This window comes from Sus scrofa, chromosome 14 (assembly GCF_054392235.1).
Source record: "Sus scrofa isolate SSC_HxYL_T2T_F1_AM1 chromosome 14, Sscrofa_HxYL_maternal_Yorkshire_Landrace_v2.0, whole genome shotgun sequence".
Classification (NCBI taxonomy): domain Eukaryota; kingdom Metazoa; phylum Chordata; class Mammalia; order Artiodactyla; family Suidae; genus Sus; species Sus scrofa.
The window spans coordinates 126396875-126420412 of NC_139396.1; the positions used below are offsets into that span (position 1 = coordinate 126396875).

Sequence of the window (23538 nt, forward strand, 5' to 3'; positions counted from 1 at the left end):
TGTAATTTTTTTTTAACTATAGCAAAATGAACATGGATCTGACGACTGGATTTAGAAGAGGTGGTGTTATATAGCTTAACAGAATTAAGTGCTTCAATTTGCTGGTGAGGATTATGTAGCTAAATTGGAATGTTATACCAATGCCTTTTAAGATCCCCATCCACCTCACAGGGTCTGTGGCTAAATCAAAGAAAGGAATGATGCTTCCTTTTCCTATATTAGTGATTATTTCCTTGCTATTTTAATATTTATTTTTGGAACATTTGTAGATTTAGATCTTTATGGCTGATGGCTGAGTCATGCACGGAATAAACTATAAACCCATACTATTTATGAAGATGGGGAAGGAAGGCTGGCTATTGATCAACAGTACGAGTATTACAAGAATTGGAGCAATCATCGCAATCACTTGCTAAAGGGAGAAGGGGAGGAAAAAGGAGAAAAACAAAGATGAGGGAGAAACATTTTGTGAGAAAATAATAATCATAGTTAATCTGCTTCATTTACTGAGGTCTCAATCTTGAAGATGCAAACATCATTTGTGAAGTCCTTTAACATAACACCTGTCCTTTCTTCGTCCCCAAATCCCGTCTCTGTCCTTAGTACAGAACACTTTACTTTTCACAGTCTCTCAGTACCGGCTTGAATTCTCTATCAGGCCATGTGAGGAGAATTATGACCAGTGGAGGGGGCACAACATCAGACCAGACCCTGGAGAGACCAATGATTTGCAAACAGCCTTGCACAGATGGTTTTCAAGAGCAATGCACTACCTGAACTTGTATGCAGACTTAACAAATAATTCAAATAATTTTTATCTTTTGAAAAACCTAAGACAATGTTTTTACTTTTTAACATATAAACTCATAAAGTATTTATATTAAAATTTTCAAATCTATAGAGAAGCTGAAACTAGTACAATGAATGTCTGTATACTCCTCACTTAAATCCGTCAGTGACAATTTTTCTACTTTGGTTTATCTCCCTCTTTACATATATGTACATATGTATATGTGTGTGTGTATGCTGATTCAAAAGTTGCAGATTTCATGACCCTTCACACCTAAATTCCTTAGCTTGTATCTCCCAGAATAAGGACATTTTACCCACAATACCAATATCACACCTAAAACAATGACCATTAGTTTAATAATGTCATCTCACACACAATCCCTGTTCAGTTTTCCCCTGTTATCTCCATTTTTATAGGAAAGTCTTTTATAGCTTAAAAAATATGCAGAATCTAATCAACTGGGGTGATACTATGATACCTTGTGAAAATTCTCATCCTCAACAGTGTCCACTTGATGGTTTTGGTGTCCAATGATTCTTGAATGAATTATTACATTTTTTGATTTTATCAATCTTTCTACATTTCTTAGCTAGCTAGCATTCTTCCAGCTTTACCACCTACCATCCCTTTTTCTCTTTCTTTGAGGATCACTACAGATAATGATTCTATGATCTCATAATCCATAATGTGTTTCGATGCCTACAATTACCCCAAATTGGGCCAATGGAAGCCCCTTCAAGCCAGTTCCTGTTTCCTGTCGTGATTTCTGGCACAAGATGCCTTGAGCTCACCTTGTACTTTTCCTGCCCCAGACCTAGAACCAGCCACTCTTTCAAGGACCAGCTTATACTATGAATAGGTCCCACATCCACACGGTTCAATTCTCCAGATAGTCACAAAGTGTACAGTACATTCTTTTCCCTACTCCACCTCTCTCTTCATAGACAGCCAACGTTATAAGTTTTTTGTCTATCCTTACAGAGATGGTTTATAAAATAGAGCATAAGCACAGATAAATATTCTTGCCCTCTACCAAAGTTTTAACCCAAATGACAGCATATTATACGTGCTGTGTTTGTCTGTGTTTGTAGCTCTGGTCTGTCATCAGATTCTGATAGATGCCTATGACCTGAATTCAAAAGGATTAGAAATGTTTAAAGTCTTAAATGTTTCAGATGAGAAAAACTCAGGGAACCCAACTTGAAAAGCTGTATTGACTACTCTCACATGTTATTCCCTGGGTTTGAAGTGTTAGTCCCTCTCTAGGCTCCTTCACACCTACTCATTTTTCAAACATCACATACTTCTTCCTAGCACATACATAAGTCACTGTATTAAATTTGTTTCCAGCCACTTCGAGGACAGGAACAAAATCTGTCTTGTACACTGCTGGCACACAGTAGGTGCTCAACAAAAAAGTGCAGACTTAAACTTGAACCCAGGCCATCCGGCTTCCAGCCCACTCTTCCTACTGCCTTTCTGCTGCAGTCGGAGAAATAATTCCAAGAGGCAAATAAAAACGCTGAATAGAAAAAGCTGGGAAGTCCTCTCATTTCCACGGTTCATGGAGGACCTTAGCTGAAACCGCTCACCGCGAGGTGTGACTACCGCAGGAGGGCGTCAATCAAGAAAATGCCCCCTTGCCCCGCAGGCGAGTGGAGCTGCACAGAACCGAAGCCACACCGGGTAGCGTCAAGGCTTCAATAGAAAACACGTGCAAAACGGCAAAAGCGGGGCTGCGCGCAGCTGTGATCCCCCTGGACCCGGGGATAGGGGACCAGGAGCAGCTCCTAATGGGTCGGAGAAAATCGCACAGCTTCTGGCTGACGCCGTAGGACTCAGGCCTTCCCTTAATTCCTGCCGGAAGGGACTTCTGCCAGCGTCCCCGGGAAGTGGCTGAGTCCCGGGGACCACAAGTGAAACAAGGTAGAGAGGCCAAGAGTCCAGAACACCTGAAGTCTAGTTATCCTTACCCCACTGGGCAGGCAAGGGCCGTGGATCTCTCTCGTTGGAGCTGCCCCAGGATCCCAAGGCACTCTCTCCCACCGCGAGCTCCCCTAGACGCCCGGGGCAACAGCCTGTGCCACCGTTACTCCAGGGAGCGCGCCGACCAGGGAGGGTGCTCTCGGGCCTGCGAAGCCGCAGTCCTGCCAGTGACCTCTACGCCTGCAGAGCCCGAGTCCAGCCGTCCCTTCCCTGGGGCAGCTGCAGCCACCCCAGGTCCGGGCTCCGACCAGTGCACCCGGGTTTCGGTGGAGGTGTGTTCCCACCGGGGCTACAGTCGCTTGAATCCGCCTTCCAGGCAGCTGCTTGCCTCACGCCTCGCTCGACGGACGCGGCCCTGGGCTTCCTTCGAGGGTGTCCCGGACTTCTTTCGAGGGCGTCACGGGCCGGGGTGCCTGGAGCCCCAAGCGTGCGGGCAGCTGGGCACGGGGGCGCAGGGTCCTCGGAGGCTGGAAGCGGGCTGGTCCCGAGGGCGGGGAGCTCAGCCGACGGGGGCGGGCCAAAGGTGGGGGCGGGAGGCGGCTCCCGGGGCTCCGCGCCATTGGCCGCAGGGCCTGGCGGCAGGAAGGGGCCAGAGTGCCCGGCCCCACCCCGCGGCCGACAGAGCCTATCGCCGGGAGCGCGGAGCGCGGATAAATGTAGCGCCGCGGCGCGGGCCGGCAGCTCTCCGAGGGGCCGGAGCGCGGCAGAGCCATGCAGTACCCGCACCCCGGTCCCCCGGCTGGCGCCGTGGGGGTGCCGCTGTACGCGCCCACGCCGTTGCTGCAGCCTGCGCACCCGACGCCGTTCTACATCGAGGACATTCTGGGTCGCGGGCCCGCCGCGCCCACCCCCACGCCCACGCTGCCGTCCCCCAACTCCTCCTTCACCAGCCTCGTGTCCTCCTACCGGACCCCGGTGTACGAGCCCACGCCGATCCACCCCGCCTTCTCGCACCACTCCGCTGCCGCGCTGGCCGCCGCCTACGGACCCAGCGGCTTCGGGGGCCCTCTGTACCCCTTCCCGCGGTCGGTGAATGACTACACGCACGCCCTGATCCGCCACGACCCCCTGGGTAAGGCGGCCGGGGTCATGGCGGGGCCGAGCCGGGGCGGCGGAGAGGAAGGCGCCACCCGGCAGGTGGCAGCGCCCAGGAGGCGGCGGGGGCGGAGGGGGAGGCAATAGAAAGTTGTGGCAAAAGCGATTGAAAAGCGGCTGTCGGGCGCGCGCGGGGAACGGGAGGCGCGGGCCCCGGCGGCGCGCGGCCCAGACTGACCGCACTGTGACTCAGATTGGTTTTCCTGCACCTTGCAGGCGTCGGGGCAAGCAGGCCCCGGCCAGACCTCGGGCGCTGCCGCCAGGGCCGACGGACGAAGGAGTCCTGGGGGCCCGTGTCGCCCGGGTGGGGCTCCCTGAGCTGGGGGGACTGGGAAGGGAGTGCCAAGGCCCCCCAGGCCACTCGTGCGGGGCAAGGGTAGTTCCCGGGCCGGGTGGTTACGGGGCTGGACCTAGTTCAACAAGCTTGTGCAGTGAAAGAGCCTGACCCTTTCCGTTCATACAGGAAATCTTGAGTTCTCGATAGGAGTAAATCTGGTTTCAGAAGCTGTTAAGTGTTTTCCTGGCTGCATGAAGCAGACCCTTCCCCCGGAGTAGTGCACGCTGCTGATTATTTTATCGACATCCTCAATACAGACAAATTCAGGAAACACTCGACTTCTGATAGCCGGGATCCGTTTTTCTGATATTGTTCATTTCCTCTGTGTGGGATGTGACTTTATGGCAGCTAAAATAACCAGTTGCTTCCTTTTTTTTTTTTGAGGCTGTTTTGAACCGGTCTGAATCCTGACGTAAGCAAAATCTCGAAAAAACAATGCCAGCTTTCAAAGCGTGTAGCGCAGGCCTTGCAGACCCATGGACGGACGGACTGACCGACACGTCTTTGGAGTAGGAAGGGCAGCGCGGACACTTTGGCCATATAGAGTTTACAGGACTTGTCCCCTCAGTACATGGCCAAAGAAATAAGCGTGATCCACGCTCCGGGTGGCCCTTGGCGCCTCTGGCATCTGAAGCCTGGGGTAAATAAAACCGGGCTCCTTGCCTTGGGTCACCAAGGTTTTAAATCTAACCTCTGTTATCAGCAGCTTCTGCAGGCACCCGGCAGACAACTAACATTTCAATTAATTGACTTTATAATGTCATTATTATGGTGCAGCCCCTAGCGCTCCACTTTTCTACTTTGCTACAGAGATTTGGGGGAGTTTATATTTTAGGATTTTTTTTTTTTTAGAGTTATTATATTGTGTTTTTGATCCCGCCTTCGAGGGTTTGGTGCCACAGGCCTGTCGTCACTCTCTTCGCCTGCTGGGGCTGAAGGCGGACTCTCAGCCGGGTTGGGCCGGACCTGGGGGCGAGCATTTTCACTGAGCGCGCCCTGGGTTTCCTTGGGTTACTGCTGGGACTGTGCAGGAGGAAGCAAAGGGTTTTTCGAGATAGACCAACAGGAAACACATTGACGGAAATGTTGCCATAGCCCACGGGGTGGCTTTTACTGGCCGCCCCCACGAGCCGGGTGTGAAATCAGAGAAGGCCGCGGCGCCCTCCAGGCAGGATTGAAAGCTACGCGCGCGCGCCCTGAAGCCCGCGCCCGGGCGGGAGGGTTTCCCTCGCACCCTGGAGGTGGTGTCCTGGTCCCGGCGCCGCCCCGGCAGCAACGCGCCTGACTAGTGCGACAAACCCGCTCCTCCTCAACGTAACACCCACTTGATCTTTGGAAAGTGCGCTCCCCCAAGAGAGAGGGCCCAGAGGAGCAAAAAGTTGTGTATAAATTCTGAGAGCGACTGGTTAAAAAGATCATGGTGATTTTAAGCTCAATTTATAGTCGATGTTCTTCTGGGAATCAAAACGGTTATATTTAGCTATGGGCGTGATGGTTGTGTGTGTCTGGGAGTGTACAGTGTGATCTATGTGCATAGGCAGTGTAGGCGTGTGACTTTGGGTGTTCCTGTATCTCTGGGTCTGTATATGTCGGTGTATCTGGTAGCGGGTCCTCCAGGCTCCCTTCCTTCTCTTTGTCACTCTCAGGGCCAGACAAGTCTGAAGTGGGTCAGGCCGCTACAGGGTCCTTTCTAATAGCCACTCTTGCCCACAGGCAAACCCCTGCTCTGGAGCCCCTTCCTTCAGAGGCCTCTGCATAAAAGGAAAGGCGGCCAGGTTAGGTTCTCCAATGACCAGACCATTGAGCTGGAGAAGAAGTTTGAGACCCAGAAATACCTTTCCCCGCCTGAGAGGAAGCGTCTGGCCAAGATGCTACAGCTTAGCGAGAGGCAGGTGAGCTCGCTCAGGGGCCTGGGGAGACTCCTGGGGGAGGGATCGGGGGCCGGAGTGAGATTTGGAGCCGCGGGGGGGCACTGGCTCCTGGAGCGCGAGTCTGCTCCCTGAACCGCTTGGCTCACCTCCTCCCCAGGTCCCTTTGGGCTCATGGCAAGTTTTCTTTCTGTCTCTCCTGTAGGTCAAAACCTGGTTTCAGAATCGTCGCGCTAAATGGAGAAGACTAAAACAGGTATTGACATGGTTCTGTTTCTATGGAAATAAATATTTTTATCATGTTATCACAATGCGAGGCCTGTTATAGGTTGTATGCAAAAGTCATTTAAGGGACTATTTAACCTCTTCACCTTGATTAAAAAGGCAAATAGTCCTGCTGAAATTCAGGATGAGTTGTTCAGGCGGCAGTAATGCTAAAAGCACCTAATGCAGTTCCTATATCAATTATGCTTGGGTTTTCACACACTGGCTAGTAAAACTCCCAGCTAATTGTTTTATAAACCCCATATGTTGTTTATCTAATTAACGCAGGAAAGATAAAGTAATTGACAGTAAATGACTTAAGCAGTTATCTTTGGGAGAAAATTGTTTCTTTTATTTACACAGCCATAATAAAACCAGGCAGAGCTCAAGGGTAAATATAAGGAAATAAACACCTTTAAGTCTTGTTTGCACTGTTTTTAGAAGAATTAAATATCAAAGGGTTAAAAAATAATTTTCTCTCTAATTCTAGCTCTTAAGATGAGTATAAAAACAGTAAGAGAATATCCAAGCATGTTTGGAAAGTAGCTTAAATTTTCTAACAGTCTTTTCTTCCAATGACCTTGTTACGCAATTTGTGATAAAAAGTAAAGGCTAATTCAGTTTTTAAAGAAGCTCTGTTGACTTAAAGCTAAAGATTTGGTTTTGATGTCCTAATCTGGATGTCTTCTGCAAAATTATCTGACACTTGCTGAGTTTTTCATTTGCCAGCGTATATACAGTTTATAATAAACAAAATATTTTTGTAACAATATGAGTGGGGAAATTGAACACTGCATTTTAGAATTTAGTGATCATAATTTTTTCATTAAAAGCAATAAGGTGGTGTCACAGAGAACACTTTGAAACAGAAAATAAAATTCCCATAATTTCATTACTGTAACACAGTCTTAAAAATTTCAAATTCCCTCTCAGTATTTGACCTTATGCCTCTACTTGCCACGTGGTTGTAAACTTGTTAAATCTATTTTTCTTATGGTCTCGCTTTAGCAGTATATCATATTTCCTTATGGTGTTTATGTGCATTTTATACAAAAATAGGATTAAAAACTTATTTAGTTCTTGGTCAAAGGTGGTTTGCCAGGAACTTTTGAAAGTTCCTATGTAATAAGGGAATATTTGCCAGAAAGTTCCTCCAGATTTTAAGTAAATTATAGATGTCTCCTTTTTCAGTTGGAACAGTCTTCCAGCTATTATTTTTCTTTGCCAGGATTATGTAACTTGCTACACATATTTGTGTTTATTGTTTTCTTTTTTCACTTTGTTTTATATTATGTGTTTATATGTTTGTAAACTTACTCCAGAAAATGGATTAAAAAGGATTCAATCTAATAATTTTGAAACTTTATCCTTAATTCACCTTTTAGCATTCATATTTTTTAAATGTCTTGAAGACCTTGTTAATTGGCAAGGTTTAAATATTTGAGAATAAAGATAGTGTGTATCTATAGTAGTCTGATTTATTTTATTTCCCTAAACTTTTAAGAACTTTGAGACCATGTGTCTGGGGCTAGAGTTAAATATTCATTTGACATAGTATGTTTGCACTTATATTCGTGATGGGTTGGTCTTATCTGGCAAGAGTATAATCTTTCTCTGATATGACAGGAATTTTACTTCTTCCAAAGTGAGAAAAAAGCAGAAATATGTAGTTTCTAAGTAAAAACATCATACCTGAAAGTAGTTGATAAACTAAAAATTAAAAAGATGGTAGAAGATGAAAAGATTTGTCTCTCGCATCTCCATATTTCATGATCCCATTAATCTCCATTTTCATCCTCTTCATTCAGGAAAACCCTCAAAACAATAAAAAAGAAGAACTGGAAAGTTTGGACAATTCCTGTGACCAGAGGCAAGACTTGCCCAGTGAACAGAATAAAGGTGCTTTGGATAGCTCTCAGTGTTCGCCCTCCCCTGTCTCCCAGGAAGACCTTGAATCAGAGATTTCAGAGGATTCAGATCAGGAAGTGGACATCGAGGGTGATAAAGGCTATTTTAATGCTGGATGATGACCACTGATGTTGGCATGTTCAGAAAAATGGACTTGGGAATATCATTTGCTTTAGAAAATCTTCATAGATGGACTGGAAAACTGTATGAAAAGGGAATCATTTTGCTGGTATTCTGGAAACCTAAAATATTTGCTGCACTGGCTAAATAACAAACTCACATTGAAACCTGAATTTTGACTTAAATAGTTTATGTACTGATTTTAGGTTGTATGATAAAGGGACTCCACTGATTAAATTCACCCCCCCCTTAAGAAGTAAATTGTTTTTTCTATTTATAAAAGTAATTTTGAACTTAAAAAATTTTTTTAAGTTATAACTTTAAATATTTTAATAGGACCTTCTTGAATAACTTTTCTATAATCAGTATCTACATCCTACTTAATAGAGAAGCAAAGGGGCAGCCCAAATCCAGAGATATACCTAGGAAAAGGGGCCCGCAATTCAGGCAGCCTTGGACTATTTTAAAGGAAATATTCTTTACTTTTATATTACATTCTTAAACTGATGCCTTAAATCCAAACCCATCTCAGAGCTCTTGCCTCGGGGATATATGTGTTCTTTTTATCAGAGAGAGAGTTAATCTGAAATGCTTGTTTTGCACTATCACTTAGTATCTGTTTGACCAAGGTGTTAAGGGGATACAGTCCAATTCAAGCAGGGAAACTGACTCATCAGTGACTAAAATTAATCACAGATGAACTAGAAGTAGCAAGTTAACGAAATGTAAGTAGATTGTAGATAGTGTGTTTTATATTAAACAGTGTTTATAGTGTGTGTATATATAATTGCTCACTGTAAAAAAAAAAGACCTAGTTGGGTTTTTTTTTTTTTTTTAACATGAGTAACTTGCCTATAAAATAAATCTTTCAGTGGGACAACTGGCCTTGTTGGACCTCTCATTCTTTGATAAAACAAGCCCACCCATTTTCTTAAAGCGCCTTCGGCTTCCTGGCGCGGCGCTGGGCGCAGGGGCGCGGGAGCGTCTGGTGTTGCGCGTCGCTGGGGCTCTTGCAGTTCGCGGGGCCTGGGGGAGCGCAGTTCTGGGCTATGGCTGATGCCAGAGGCAAGCGCCTAGAAGGTAGATTTGAGCCTTTTCCCAGGAGTTTGCTGGGGGCCAGGAGTGTGTGTTGTGTGTCTGGGGCAGCGGGGGGAAGGCTCCCGCCCGCGGACCCCGAGGTCTGAGCGCTCCAGGCGGTGGGAAGAGCAGCCGCGCCGAGACTCGCAGCGTCGCCGCGGAACGCGAGCCGTCAAGCTCCATCGATTCCCCTTGCCAGCCGAGCCAGCCAGGGCCGCTGTCCTTGACCCGCGTGAGTCAACACTGCGTCATCCTTTAGCGGCCAAACCCGGATTGGGGGCGGGGGTCCTCTTAGCGAGGGTGGGGGCCGGGGTCGGGAGGTAGGGGAAAGTAGTTTATGCGAAGAGAGCAGTTCTCTTCCACGAGTTTCACCTGCGGAGCTTTTTGGGACCCATTGCCCACCAGAGTTTCTGATTTGGGTAGGTCTGGGGTAGGACGGGGAACCTACACTTCTGACAGGTGGTCAGGTGATGTCCAGCTAGTGGTCGGGGGATCACTGCTCTAAGGTGCTCCTAGGGTGGAAGAAGCAGGAGGGGTCCGCCTTCCTCCCTCTCTCCTCCTTCACCTGTTCCCCTCCTCCCACCAGCGCCTGCCAGCGTGGGAGCGGGAGGCTGGCCGCCTTGTGGATGAAGAGGGAAGGTGGGAGGAGGGTTTGATGGTTGAGGCGAGGGAGTGGAGCTGAGGAAGAGGTACTGAGCGCTGGAGTTAAGAGCTGAGGCGAGGGGGGTGTGGGGCTGAGAGGAAGGGTGGGCTGAGCTTTCTGACGGGCGCTGGTATTGCGGCTGGAAAATGATGGGAGAGATCTGTGAGGGGAGAGGCCAGAAATCTTCCTCAGCTGTGGGCCTTCATGGAGGCATTTAGTTGTTGCAGAGTCGGGTGCCTCTCAGCTGAGGTCCTTTGAAGGAATAACTGCATCCTGGCTTGGCTTGACCGGGGCTGTGGCCCCCAGACAGGAGCACTCAGGTGAACACAGAGTGAAAAAGCCATTGCACTTAGGGGGTTCCTACCCTACTTCCTTAGATTCCAACAAGGCCCTCTTTGAATCCAGCTGTGGTGATGCTGTGGATGTGTCACAGTAGGAGCTCCCTACCTGTGAATTTTAACTTCTGAGAAAATCAGTACTGGCTCCTTAAGCAAGAGGGGTGTACATAAGCTTGGAAGTTTAAAGATCTGGGTTGGAGTTTTAGTTCTTGGTCTCAGCTCTCTCATCAATTGAATGAAGATGATCTAGCTGATCCACATGACGCCTACCAGCCGCCCACTTCCCAGCTCTGTTCAAGCTCTTTATTTTCCCCCCTATCTTCTGTGTCTCCTCAATGTTGGAGCCCACAGTAGACATCCAGTGGGAGGGTCTCCTTTCCTCTCAGCTGTAGGCTCCAGGCTCCCTGACCCTGTCTGACAGGTTACATAGAGGTTTCAAAGGTCACAGTCAGTCTTATTTGAAAATAGGGCTGTCTGTATCAGAGTCTGGGGAGAACAGGAGGCTTGTGGGCCTAATATTGAATTAAAGCCATCCTGAAATCAGTGTGTGTGTTTCGCTCCTGGAGATAACCTCTGGTTAATGTTTATTCTCGAGAATAACTGTATCATGACTATCACACAGAGAAATCCAGGCTTATGTATTGATTGACACTAGAAAAATTGAGGGGTTAAATCTTGTCTTAGGGTAGACAATCCCCGAAACCAGGCTGTTTTTCCAATTTAAAGATATTCTCTTCAAGTTGCTCATATTCTGAATCTTAAGAATCCCGAGTGTGTTGACTGGAGGAAGTACAGTATCTTCAGGACAGGGGGTAGGCATTAACTGTTTTCTAAAGTGCCCCGTTGCAAATTGCCAATGAATATTTACAAATTCTTCCTACAATCCAGGCATTTTTCATTTGTTTGTCTTTTGGCTATTTCATGTTGAAGCAGCATGTATGACCTTTACAGCACAACTCTTGTCTTGTTTTTAACTCTTTTTATCAGGAGATTCAACTTGAAAACGGTTATCATTTAGCAGAAAGACAAACATAAAAGCACATTTTTGTAAGCAAAACGTTAATGATTGGAAGAATTGCCCTAATTTCACCATGACAGTGTGTGATTAATCCCCTGGGTCATGTACTTATACTTTAAGTTATTCAGTTCGTTGGTCTTTGATATTCAGAACCCTTTCTAACTTAATAGGATATTGATTTTGTTGGATGATGTACTTTGACTCTTTAAACAACATCACTTTTAGGGATGACTAGCCTGCTGTGTAGTATTTCATTTAGCAAACTGTTGCATAAGGTTTCTTTTTCTTACTTTTTATGGTTTTCTCAGGGTGAAAGCTGATAAGACATCTTGTGGGAAAAGAGGAAACCATCTCCGATAGTGAAAGTACCTATTCTCTTTCAACATTTCTGACAGTCTTTTTTTTGTGTGTGGTTTCATTGCTGTGAATATTCATTTTAGTTAATGGGGGCAGGGTAGGGATTTAAGAAAATGTATCTTGACTTGGGGGAAATACGTTTAGCTGGGGACGGTACATATTTACCAAAGTTCCCATTCCAGCTCTTCTGCCTTGTGGAAGATGACAGGAACTCAAAATCTCACCCTTTTAATTTTTGTTAAAATCTAATGATCGGCGATCCTTTAAATCTGTGATATTTATGAGACTACTGACAACATGGGACAGAATGTGGAAAACCAATCACTCAGGGTGCTTCTAGTTAGGAGTTTGGTATCTTGTAGTAAAAATAATCAGATGTTGTACTAATATTTACTTTTAATGTTAGTACATCCCTTTGGATTTCATGACAGTCCAGGTGGAATTTCTGTCTAATCTGATTTTGTCCCTTGATACCTTTTTTCCTTTTTTTTTTTTTTTTTTTTTTGTATTGTTGAATCCAAATGAGAAGCACTTTGGCGATTCCTCCCATTCACCCAAAACATCTGCGATCCAAGGTCTACAGAACAGTAGCTACCCCTTCAGATGTGGCTCTTGGGGAACCGTACTCGGGAATGTTACCATTGTTGGGTGGTTGGGAGCAGGGCTGGAAGTAAGGCAGACTTGTTCCCTCCACCTCCCTTGCTGGTTGGAGGCCTTGGGAACCGAGAATTCTCAGCCTCAGCTCCTCGAGAGGCGGGAGGCTCACCTGAGAGGCGGCACACAGTGGGCGCCAAGCGTTAGCCAGGAAAGCTAGAAAGCCCCCACTGAGTCCCTTTCTTTTGAGGCAGCGCTTTGATTCGAAGTTGCAGGCGGGAAACCTCTTCAGTCGGATGTACACAAATCTCTCCAGACAATAGAGAGGGCTGCGGGGAGGAGACCTTGGGGCTGGCAAAGGCATTTCCTGTCTGCGGAGGATCTTGACTTTGGAGCATCCGGCGGTCGCCGCGAGGGTTTCGAGGCGACCGTACACTAACTTTTCCGTGTGTCTACTTAAAAAAAAAAAAAAGTCACTGCCAATTTCAAGTGATTTTCCAGATAAAAGCTCCTGAGATTACCTATCATTTAAAAACTTTTTTTTGAAGTATTAGAATTTTGTTTCTAATTTCGAGTTTGGTATCATTCAAAATTTTAAAAAGTCAAAAATCTCATCACCGATCTTATCCCTCCGTAACGCTACGACAAGAAAGGGTTAATGGTAACCCCCATTCCCCCACCCCCCGCAGTTCTTAGATGCAGGAAGAGAAAATGCCTGTTCAGTTTGTCTCCATTAAACTTTTTTTTTTTCTTGTAGAGTTTAATTATGCCCTTTATCCCTCCTCACCTATCTACTTGTATTTTTCCTCTTTTAGCCCCCCCTTCCTCCGTCTCAAGATTCCTCTTCCCCATTCAGTTTATTTCCCCATTAAGAATAGAAAATGACTAGTCTCATTTTTTCAGACATCACAATTAGGTAAGATTTTCTTCAAATATTTAGAAATTTTCAGCTTTGAGGTAGACATCCTAAGTTTAAGGAAAATATTGCTGGAGTCCTAATACACTGCCCCCATCCCTCCAAGGATAGTTCTTTTAGTTTAGCTTTTTTTTTTTTTTTTTTTTTTGAACCAGGGTAAACAATAATAGTGATAATAATCATCAAAAAGTAATCATACTTGTGTCCTGAGGGGGATCAGGCATTTGTGCGCTGGGAGTGTAGTGGAGCTTCCTGAGAGATGGTGCAATAAGAGGTAGGCACAAGATGCCATGGCAGAGCATTCCAGAAGCTGCTAAGCAGAGAAAAGGAAAAGGAGTGCTGTTCTAGGGAGAGAGATGGTCATGTTTACCCACCTGGAGGGGAAAGAGGGCAGGGAATAAGTATGACTAGAATCTTCAGAGTTCTTTGTTCTTTTTTGAGTTCCAGCATTTTGGTAAAGGGATCATGGACCATATTCACACAGATCTCTTTGCTTTTGCAGTTTCCTCCATCTGGAACTTTCCTTGCCCTAGACAGCCTCCTGGCTGGCTCTCTCACCTCCTCAGCTTGGTCTTCCCTAACTGTCCTATTTAAAATCACAACTCCCTCTTCCCCTCCCACAATTTACTCTTCTCTAGTTCCCTTATTACAACTGGGCTTAATATTTGGGTTAGTTAATAATTTATTTGTCTCTCATTGAAATGTTATTGTCACGAGCGTAGGAATTCTTGTGTTTTGTTCACCGCTGTGTATCTCCAGCCTGACCCATAATAGCTGCACCATAAGTATGTGTTCAATGAATAAATGAATGAACACATGTTGAGCACTTACTATGTATTAAACATTGTATGATTCCTTCACATGGTTTATATCAATTCTCACAAAAGATCCTCTGAGGTGGATACTGTTATTGCCCCATTTTCCAGATAAGGAAACTGTCACCCAGAAATTAAGCCCAAGACCTCAATGACTATCCCAGCCAATGTTGTAATGTGAACTTCCTCATCTCTCGTACCCTTGAGAAGATATCAAGCTGGGTCTAATTCTAGCTGAAAGAAGAGAGGTGAGGGTTTTTACTCATTTTATGTAATCTTTTTGCCTTAATTCAAGTCCAGCATTACATCTGGAAGGGTTTACCACAAAATATAGGGCATATGCAATTTCTGTGTGTATAGCACATTATTCTGTTACATGAGAAAGTAATAAACTGACTGGAGCACAGGAGTTCCTGTTGTGGCTCAGCAGTAATGAACCCAACTAGTGTGCATGATGACACGGTTCAATCCCTGGCCTCACTTAGCAGGTTAAGGATCTGGCGCTGCCATGAACTGTGGTGTAGTTCGCAGATGCGACTCGGATCCCATGTTGCTGTGGCTGTGGTGTAGGTTGGCAGCTACAGCTCTGACTCGACCCCTAGCCTGGGAACTTCCACATGCTATAGGTGTAGCCCTAAAAAAAAAAAAAAAAAGACAAAACAAACAAAATAACCCAATAAACTGACTGGAGCACAATTTCTAGTTTCCTAGGGAAACGAGCTTTATAAAATAAGCTTAATATCTTTCAAAGTGTTTAAAAAATATCTGTTGGAGTTCCTGTCGTGGCGCAGTGGTTAACGAATCTGACTAGGAACCATGAGGTTTCGGGTTCGGTCCCTGCCCTTGCTCAGTGGGTTAAGCATCCGGCGTTGCCGTGAGCTGTGGTGTAGGTTACAGACGCAGCTTGGATCCCATGTTGCTGTGGCTCTGGCGTAGGCCGGTGGCTGCAGCTCTGATTCGACCCCTAGCCTGGGAACCTCCATATGCCGTGGGAGCGGCCCAAAGAAATAGCAAAAAGACAAAAAAAAAAAAAAAAAAAAAAAAAAAAAAAATCTGTCCCTGACCCATGTTATTTGGTGTTCCCACTATATGCACTGATTTGTATCATTGTATTTCTTATTCAGCTGACCAACCCACTGATGCATGTTCTGCTAGGACCCCTGAGCATAGAGCAGCTCAGTGGCTTACGATGGTGTCCCCAACATCTAGCACTGGGTTTTACATGCAGTAAGCTTGCGATAAATGTTGAAGTACAGAATGAAAGTGAAAACCATATGCCCTCCCCAGCGGAAAGGAGAGACATTTCCCTCCCTCCCCAAGCCTTGTACTCTCGTGGTATTTCCTATTTCTTGGCCACCAGAAACTTAGCTTCTCTGGATGGCTCCAGGAGCAGAGCAGAAAGCATAGGAAGGGCTGCAGTAAAGGGGTGAGAGTTTTTGCTGGGCTTGGCCGTGGGTGAGAGGAGGGCATGTTTGGGTCTGTTTAAGCCTAAACAAGCACTAAAAGAAGATGTTTGCCCCCCTCCGCCCCCCTTTTTACAGACATGAATTTTAAGAGGAAGTGCTTCTGTGGGTTTATATTGGCCATCTTTCTCTTAGATTTGGCAATTTCACTCAATTTCCAGTTCACACTTCTCAATTTCAACCAAGAGTTTTATTTAAAATACACCTGCTTTACTGAAAAATGACACTATTTGGGGTAGCTTGTTACTACTACTATTTTATCAGCATCATTCATTTAGCAAATGGGAGCAGGAAACTCAAATGTTTTTTAAATAATTTCTTAAAGCAGTTCATAAATTGCAAAGAAACAAATGGAGAAGGAACAGAAAATGTGTTTGCTTCAGGCCCTGGCTCAAGGTTTTAGCTTTCCTTAGCTGCTTATGGAATCTGCATTACTACAGACTTTCCATTAATTGTAAGTTAGACCAGACTGATTCAATAAATGTTTAAAAAATGGCCCCTGAGTGCAGGTTCAGACGTCCAGAGGAAGTGGTTTCTTAGACACCTGCCTCCATATATTGACTTGATGGTATGTAGGTGGAAGGGAGTGAGATAGTTATGATGATGTATGGTGCTGTTGATTAGTTAATTGAAGGTTAAATTTTTAGCTTCACCAAGCAATTACCTGATCTCATTAAGGACTTTAAAATCACCCAAATACGATTTTGCCTGAAGCAGCTGCCCCTTGTTTAGATGTTATTTCAGGCATTAAGAAAAACATAATGGTAATAGTGACCAGGGAATTTAAGCCTGCAATTTTTAGAATAGACTGTTCTGAATCTTAGCCATTATTCAGTATTATCTGAACATGGGACGCTAAAATATATTTGCGTTTGTATGGTGTTTTACTTTTCAAAAAATGTAAAAGTATGTTTATGAAATAGACATCTATGTTTAACCAGTGAAATTGTTTTTATTAATTTTCTTTCTTTCTTTTTTTTTTTTTTTTCGTCTTTTTAGGGCCTCACTCGTGGCATATGGAGGTTCCCCAGCTAGGGGTCAAATTGGAGCTATAGCCGCTGGCCTACGTCAGAGCCACAACAATGCCAGATCTGAGCCACATCTGTGATCTACACCACAGCTCTCAGCAACGCCAGATCCTTAACCCAGTGAGTGAGGCCAGGGATCAAACCCTTTTCCTCTGGATACTAGTCAGATTTGTTTCTACTGAGCCATGACTGGAACTCCTATTTTCATTTTTAAGAAACTTCTTAGTCAAGTATAATTACATACAAAAAAGTTCACAGTTCATAGCTGTATGGCTCACAAAATGTAGACACCATGTAACTGAAATCCTTAGGATGACATAGAAGTACTAGATCCCTAGAAGCTCCTTTTATATCTGCCCTGAGTCACTGTGCCCACTGTTGCAAAGGAAGCTATTATCCTGAGTCCAAACAGCATAGACTCATTTGCTGATTCTTTTTTTTTTTTTTTTTTTCCGTCTTTTTAGGGCTGCACCCGCACCTGTGGCATATGGAGGTTCCCAGGCCAGGGGTTGAATCAGAGCTACAGCTGCCAGCCTATGCCGCAGCCACAGCCGTTCCAGATCCAAGCTGCATCTGTGACCTATACCACAGTTCACTGCAGTGCTGGATCCTTAACCCACTGAGTGAAGCCAGGGATCAGACCCTCAACCTCATGGATTCTAGTCATATTCGTTTCTGCTGCACCACGACAGGAACTCCCTATTTGCTGATTCTTAAAACATTTTTTTTGCCTGTACCCACAGCCTGTGGAAGTTCTCAGGCCAGGGACTGATCCTGAGCTACAGCAGTGACCCAAGTCACTGCAATGAAAACGCCAGATCCTTATGTCGGAGAATGTTTTGCCTATGTTCTCTTCTAGGAGTTTTATGGTGTCATGTTTTAAGTCTTTAATCCATTTTGAGTATATTTTTGGGCATGATGAGAGGGTGTGTTCTAACTTCATTGATTTACATGTGGCTGTCCAACTTTCCCAACACCACTTGCTGAAGAGACCTTTCCCCATTGTATATTCTTGCCTCGTTTGTGCATTATGGTCAAGGTTAATTGACTATAGATGTGTGGGTTTATTTCTGGACTATTTTTTTCCATTGTTCCATATGTCTGTTTTGGTACCAAATACCATACTGTTTTGATTACTGTAGCTTTGTAGTATTTTCTGAAGTCTGGGAGTGCTATGCCTCCTGCTTTGCTCTTTTTCTTCAGGATTGCTCTGGCAATTCTGGGTTTCTTTTATGGTTCTGATTCCACCCCTAGCCTGAGAACTTCCATATGCTGCAGGCGTGGCCCTAAAAAGAAGAAAAAAAAATTGTCTTCAGTATTCTTTATTAATTGTTATAGTTCTCAGTGTATAAGTCTTTAACCTCTTTGGTCAGGTTTATTCCCAAGTATTTAATTTTAGGGGTGTGATTTTAAGAGGTATAGATATAGAGAAATAACAATTGATTAAGATTACTTGATAAGAAAAACAAACAAACAAATATAAAAGGTATATATTTTTTTACATTCCCTTTCTGATATTTCATTTTATTTCTGATAGAAATGTAACTGATTTCTATATGTTAATCTTGTATCCTGCTACCTTGCTGAATTCATTTATCAGTTCTAGTAGTATTTGTGTGGATCTTCAGGGTTTTCTATATATAGGATCATATCACTTGCACATAGTAACAATTTTACCTCTTCCCTTCCAATTTGGATAACTTTTATTTCTTTTTCTTGTCTTCTGATTACTGTGGCTAGGATTTCCAATACTATGTTGAATAGAAGAGGGGAGAGTGGGCATCTTTGTCTAGTTGTAGATTTTAGCTGGAAGGCCATGAGCTTTTCATTGTTGAGTATTATATTGGCTATGGTTTGTCATAGAAAGCTTTTATTATATTGAGATATGTTCCCTCTATATCCACTTTCTTTTCTTTTTTTTCTTTTTTTCTTTTTTCTTTTTGTCTTTTCTAGGGCCACTCCTGTGGCATGTGGAGGTTCCCAGACTAGGGGTCTAATTGGAGCTGTAGTCACTGGCCTGTGCCAGAGCCATGGCAATGCAGGATCCCAGCCATGTCTGCGATCTACACCACAGTTCACAGCAATGCTGGATCCTTAACCCACTGAGTGAGGCCAGGGATCGAACCTGCAACCTCATGGTTCCTAGTCACATTTGTTAACCACTGCGCCACGACAGGAACTCCTATACCTACTTTCATATGCTGCAGGAACTTCCATATGCTGCAGGTGCTGTCCTAAAAATAAAAATAAAAAATTTGAGCTATTGTTATGTGCTCTTTATTTCTTTTTTTTCTTTAGCATATTGTCTTTCATGTCATTCCTTTTCTTATGGATTTATTTGAACTCTTTATGTTGGAAGATGTGACTTTTTGTCTTATTCATTACAGAAATATTTCTCAGTTTCTAAAATACATGCTTGTAATTCTGATGTGAAAAATTTTTTGTGGTCAAATGTGGCAATATCTTCATGATTTCCTTTATTTCACTTAAGGCTAGAAAATCTTTTCTCATTCAGAGAGCAAATAAGCGTCTGCCTACATTAAAAAAAATTCTTCCTAAGACTCTACCTTCCATCTTCCCCACCCTGCGTCCCCCGCCCTTTCTCTCTACATTTAATTCTTTTTTTTTTTTTTTTTTGGTCATTTGTCTTTTTAGGGCTGCACCCGAACCAATGGCATATGGAGGTTCCCAGGCTAGGGGTTGAATCGGAGCTGTAGCCGCCGGTTAATACCACAGCCACAGCCACGGGGGATGCAAGCCATGGTCTTCAGCCTACACCACAGCTCACGGCAACACTGGATCCTTAACCCACTGAGCGAGGCCAGGGATTGAACCTACATCCTCATGGATTCGTTTCCACTGAGCCATGATGAGAACTCCTCTACATTTAATTCTTAATCTACCTGGAATTTATTTTGCCCCACAGTATAAAGTGAGGAACCAAATAAAAAATTTCTCTCAAATATCTAATAAAAAAGTGTCCCATAATCTTTACTTTCAGGCCCTTTTCCTATATTAAATATCTAAAAACACCATTGGTTTCTGGATTAATTACAATGTTCTTACAATTTAGCTTCTGTATTCAAATATTTGTGGCTGGGATTAAGAACTAGAACGTGCATTCTGCAGCAGAAGGAAGAGCTTTCTCATTCTTCCATGTAATCAGCTTTCTCCTTCTTCCAGGGTGTGGACTAGTTTTTTGAATAGACAACAGCTAGCATCCAATTCTACCATATCTAAGTCTTCCTGTTCATTACTCTTGCACCATAGATGAAAAGACTGTCAGCACAAACAAAGTACTGGACTTAAGAAGCCCAGAACCTAGGAAGATTTATGTGTCTCACAGTCTGAATCATCTGACATGGAAGAGCAGGTGCTCTGCCCTGCAGTCCACTCATATGTCTCCCTTCCTTCCTCCTTTTCTTCCTCCCTCCCTCCCTCTCTCTCTCTCTTCCTTCCTTCTCTTTCTTTCTTTCTTCCTCCCTCCCCCTTTCTTTCTCCCTCTTTCTTTCTTTCTTTCTGCCACACTTCTTATAATTTTTAAAAAGAAATATAGTTGATTTATAGCATTTTGTTAATTTCTGCTGTATAATGAAGTGAATATTATTTTAATATTCTTTTCCATTATTATTTAGTCACAGGATGTTGAATATAGTTCCCTGTGCTAGACACAGTGTTTTGTTGTTTTTTTTTTAATCTCTACTCATATTTTGTTTTTATTTTATTTTACTTTTTGGTCTTTTTAGGGTTGCACCTGTGGCATATAGTGGTTCACAGGCTAGGGGTTGAATCAGAGCTGTAGCTGCTAGCCTATGCCACAGCTACAGCAACTCGGGATCTGAGCCATGTCTACGACCTATGCCACAGCTCACGGCAACACTGGATCCTTACCCACTGAGTGAGGCCAGGGATTGAACCTGCGTCCTCATGGTTACTAATCAGATTTGTTTCTGCTGAGCCATGGTGGGAACTCCTCTATTCATATTTTAAATTACACTGTTTCAGTGTTGTGTTAGACAAAGCCCTAGATTAAAAAAATAGCCAACACTTACTGGAGGGTTATATATTTTTTTTCCATTTTTTCAAATCTTCATTAATGTTCTCGATAAAGTTAAAATTTTCTAAATATAATTCACTTTCAAAATTTGAATCTATTGAGGCGAAATACATATAACATGAAGTTAACCATTTTAGAGTGAAAAATTTAGTGGCATCTAGTATATTCACAGTGTTGTGCAACCACCATCTTTATTCTGTTCCAAAATGTTTTCATTACTTCGAAATAAAGTGCTGTACCCATTAAGCAGGCACTTCCTATTCGCCCTTTCCCTCAGCCCCTGGTACCCACTTACCCACTTTCTGTCTCTGTGGATTTACCCACTGTAGATATTACACACAAATAGAATAATACAATATGTAGTCTATTTGTATAGCTTCTAAAACATTAGCATAATGTTTTTGAGATTTATCCATGTTGTAGCATGTACCAATACTTCATTCCTTTTTGTGGCTGAATGCTATTTCATTGTATATGTAACTACAGTTTGTTTATCCATTTGTCAATTGATAGATATTTGGGTTGTGTTCCACCCATTGGCCATTGTGTATAGTGCTACTATGAACATGTGTGTTTAAGTTTTTATTTGAGTACCTGTTTTTAATTCTTTTGGGTATATACCTAGGAGTGGAATTACTAGGTCATTTGATAATTCTATATTTAACTATTGGAGGAATTGCCAAACTGTTTTCCATAGTGGTGGTGTCATTTTACATTTCCATAAACAATGTACGAGGATTCCAATTTCTCCATCTTCACCAGAGCCTGTTATTTTCCCTTCAATTTTTTTTTTTTTTTGTCTTTTGTCTTTTTGTCTTTTGTTGTTGTTGTTGTTGTTGTTGTTGTTGCTATTTCTTGGGCCGCTCCCGCGGCATATGGAGGTTCCCAGGCTAGGGGTTGAATCGGAGCTGTAGCCACCAGCCTACGCCAGAGCCACAGCAACGCAGGATCCGAGCCGCGTCTGCAACCTACACCACAGCTCACGGCAACGCCGGATCGTTAACCCACTGAGCAAGGGCAGGGACCGAACCCGCAACCTCATGGTTCCTAGTCGGATTCGTTAACCACTGCGTCACAACGGGAACTCCCAAAATTTTTTTTATTATAACTATCCTTGTGGTGTGAAGTGGCATCTTATTGTGGTTTTGATTTGCATTTCTCTAATGACTGATGATGTTGAGCATCCTTTCATGTGCTTATTTGCAATTTGTACATTTTCTTTGGAGAAATGTCTATTTGATTCCTTTGCCCATAAAATGGGTTGCTGGTCTTTTCGTTCTTGAGTTGTAAGAGTTATTTACATATTCTGGATAAACTAATTATGCAGTTCACTAGACCTTTATCAGATAGATGTTTTGCACATATTTTCTCCTATTCTGTATATTGTTTTGTCATTTTTTGATAATGTCTTTGGATACACAAAGTTTGAAATTTTGATGAAGTCAGATCTATTTTTTGTTGTTACTATTGTTCATGCTTTTGATGTCATATCTGAAAATCTGTTGCTGAATCCAAGGTTATAAAGATTTACCTCTGTGTTTTCTTCTAAGTTTTGTGCTTTTAGCTCTTATATCTGGGTCACTGATATATTTTGATTTAATTTATATATATATAAATAATTTATATTTATATATATATTTTGAGTATAATTTTTGTTAATTTTTGTGAGGTGGGGGATCAACATGATTCTTTTGCTGGGAGATATCCAGATTTCCCAGCACCGCCTGTTGAAAAGATTATTGTTTTCCCATTGGTTTTGGCTCCCCTGTGGAAGAGCAACTGACCATAAGTGTATGGGTACATTTCTTGACTCTTAGTTCTATTTCACTGGTCTATATGTCTAACCTTGAGGTGGTATCACATTTTTTTTTTACTGTAGTTTTGTAGTAAGTTTTGAATTGGGAAATGTGAGTCTTTCAACTTTATTCTTTTTTCAAGATTGTTTTGGCTGAGAGTTTATTACATGTCAAATGCTACTATAAACCTTAGCATACATTATACATTATCTACAATGTATACATTATACATTATCTACAACTCTATAGTGTAGATATTAATATCCACATTTTACAGGTTAAATGATTTGGCCAGGGTTATAGATTTGTTAGTAGATATAGGATTAAAAATGAGTAGATATAGGCTTATCTATTTCCAGAGCCTACTTTCTCAAGAATTATATATACTGTTTCTGTGAAAGATGAAAGACCACTGGAACTTAGTAACATTGTTTTCTTTAGGTAAAAGGCTATAAATCTATCTGTACTATTGAACAATTCTCAGTGGGTAATCCACAATCAGGCTGATCTGGGTTAGATATACTGAAACCCATTTTTCTTTTTACATTTAGTACTTAATTTTTAAGGTTTGCGACTGCTCAGTTTTGCATCCTCCTCTGCCTTCCTCTTTTTGTGATCTTATTTTTTCAGATGGATGTTTTGAGGTTATTTTCTATTTTGAGAAAATTACACAAATCTGACTTATTATCACAACAGCTCTAAAGTGGTTCCTGTTGAAACCATCCACATTGTCAGTACTGTAAGTTCTTGTCATTCTCCTTCACTGGACAGGAAACTACTGAATATGAGTGATGCTCATTAATGTGTTTTGAATGGAATTGTTGTTGAAAGAAATCTCAGTCTGCTTAGATGTGTCAGAGAAAATATGCAAATGAAGATTTTGCCACCCATCATATGCATGTATGACATTAAAAGCAAATACACAATACATATTATGTTGGCAGGCAAGCTGTTTCTACATCTTTAATGTAGTGTGTATGTATGTATGTATGTATAGTTATTATTTGCTTTCAGTAAAATTCATTCTTTATGGTATACTTCTGTGAGTTTTGATAAATGCACAGT

At 43.0% G+C, this 23538-nt stretch overlaps 1 protein-coding gene and 1 long non-coding RNA gene across 2 annotated transcripts in view; both read left to right on the forward strand.

Annotated features, from left to right (window-relative positions):
* The first annotated feature begins 3453 nt into the window (after nt 1–3453).
* Nucleotides 3454–8713, forward strand: HHEX (hematopoietically expressed homeobox). Its single transcript, NM_001244579.1, is given in 4 exon segments — nt 3454–3851; nt 5925–6103; nt 6285–6335; nt 8152–8713. Coding segments are annotated over 4 exon segments (810 nt in total). The 5' UTR covers nt 3454–3490; the 3' UTR covers nt 8371–8713.
* Nucleotides 8714–9741: 1028 nt separating this feature from the next.
* LOC146396986 (uncharacterized) overlaps nt 9742–23538 on the forward strand; it is a 71613-nt gene continuing 57816 nt past the window's right edge. Inside the window, exon 1 of the long non-coding RNA XR_014826640.1 lies at nt 9742–9867. This is a non-coding gene — a long non-coding RNA (uncharacterized LOC146396986). The remainder of the gene's footprint in view (nt 9868–23538) is intronic.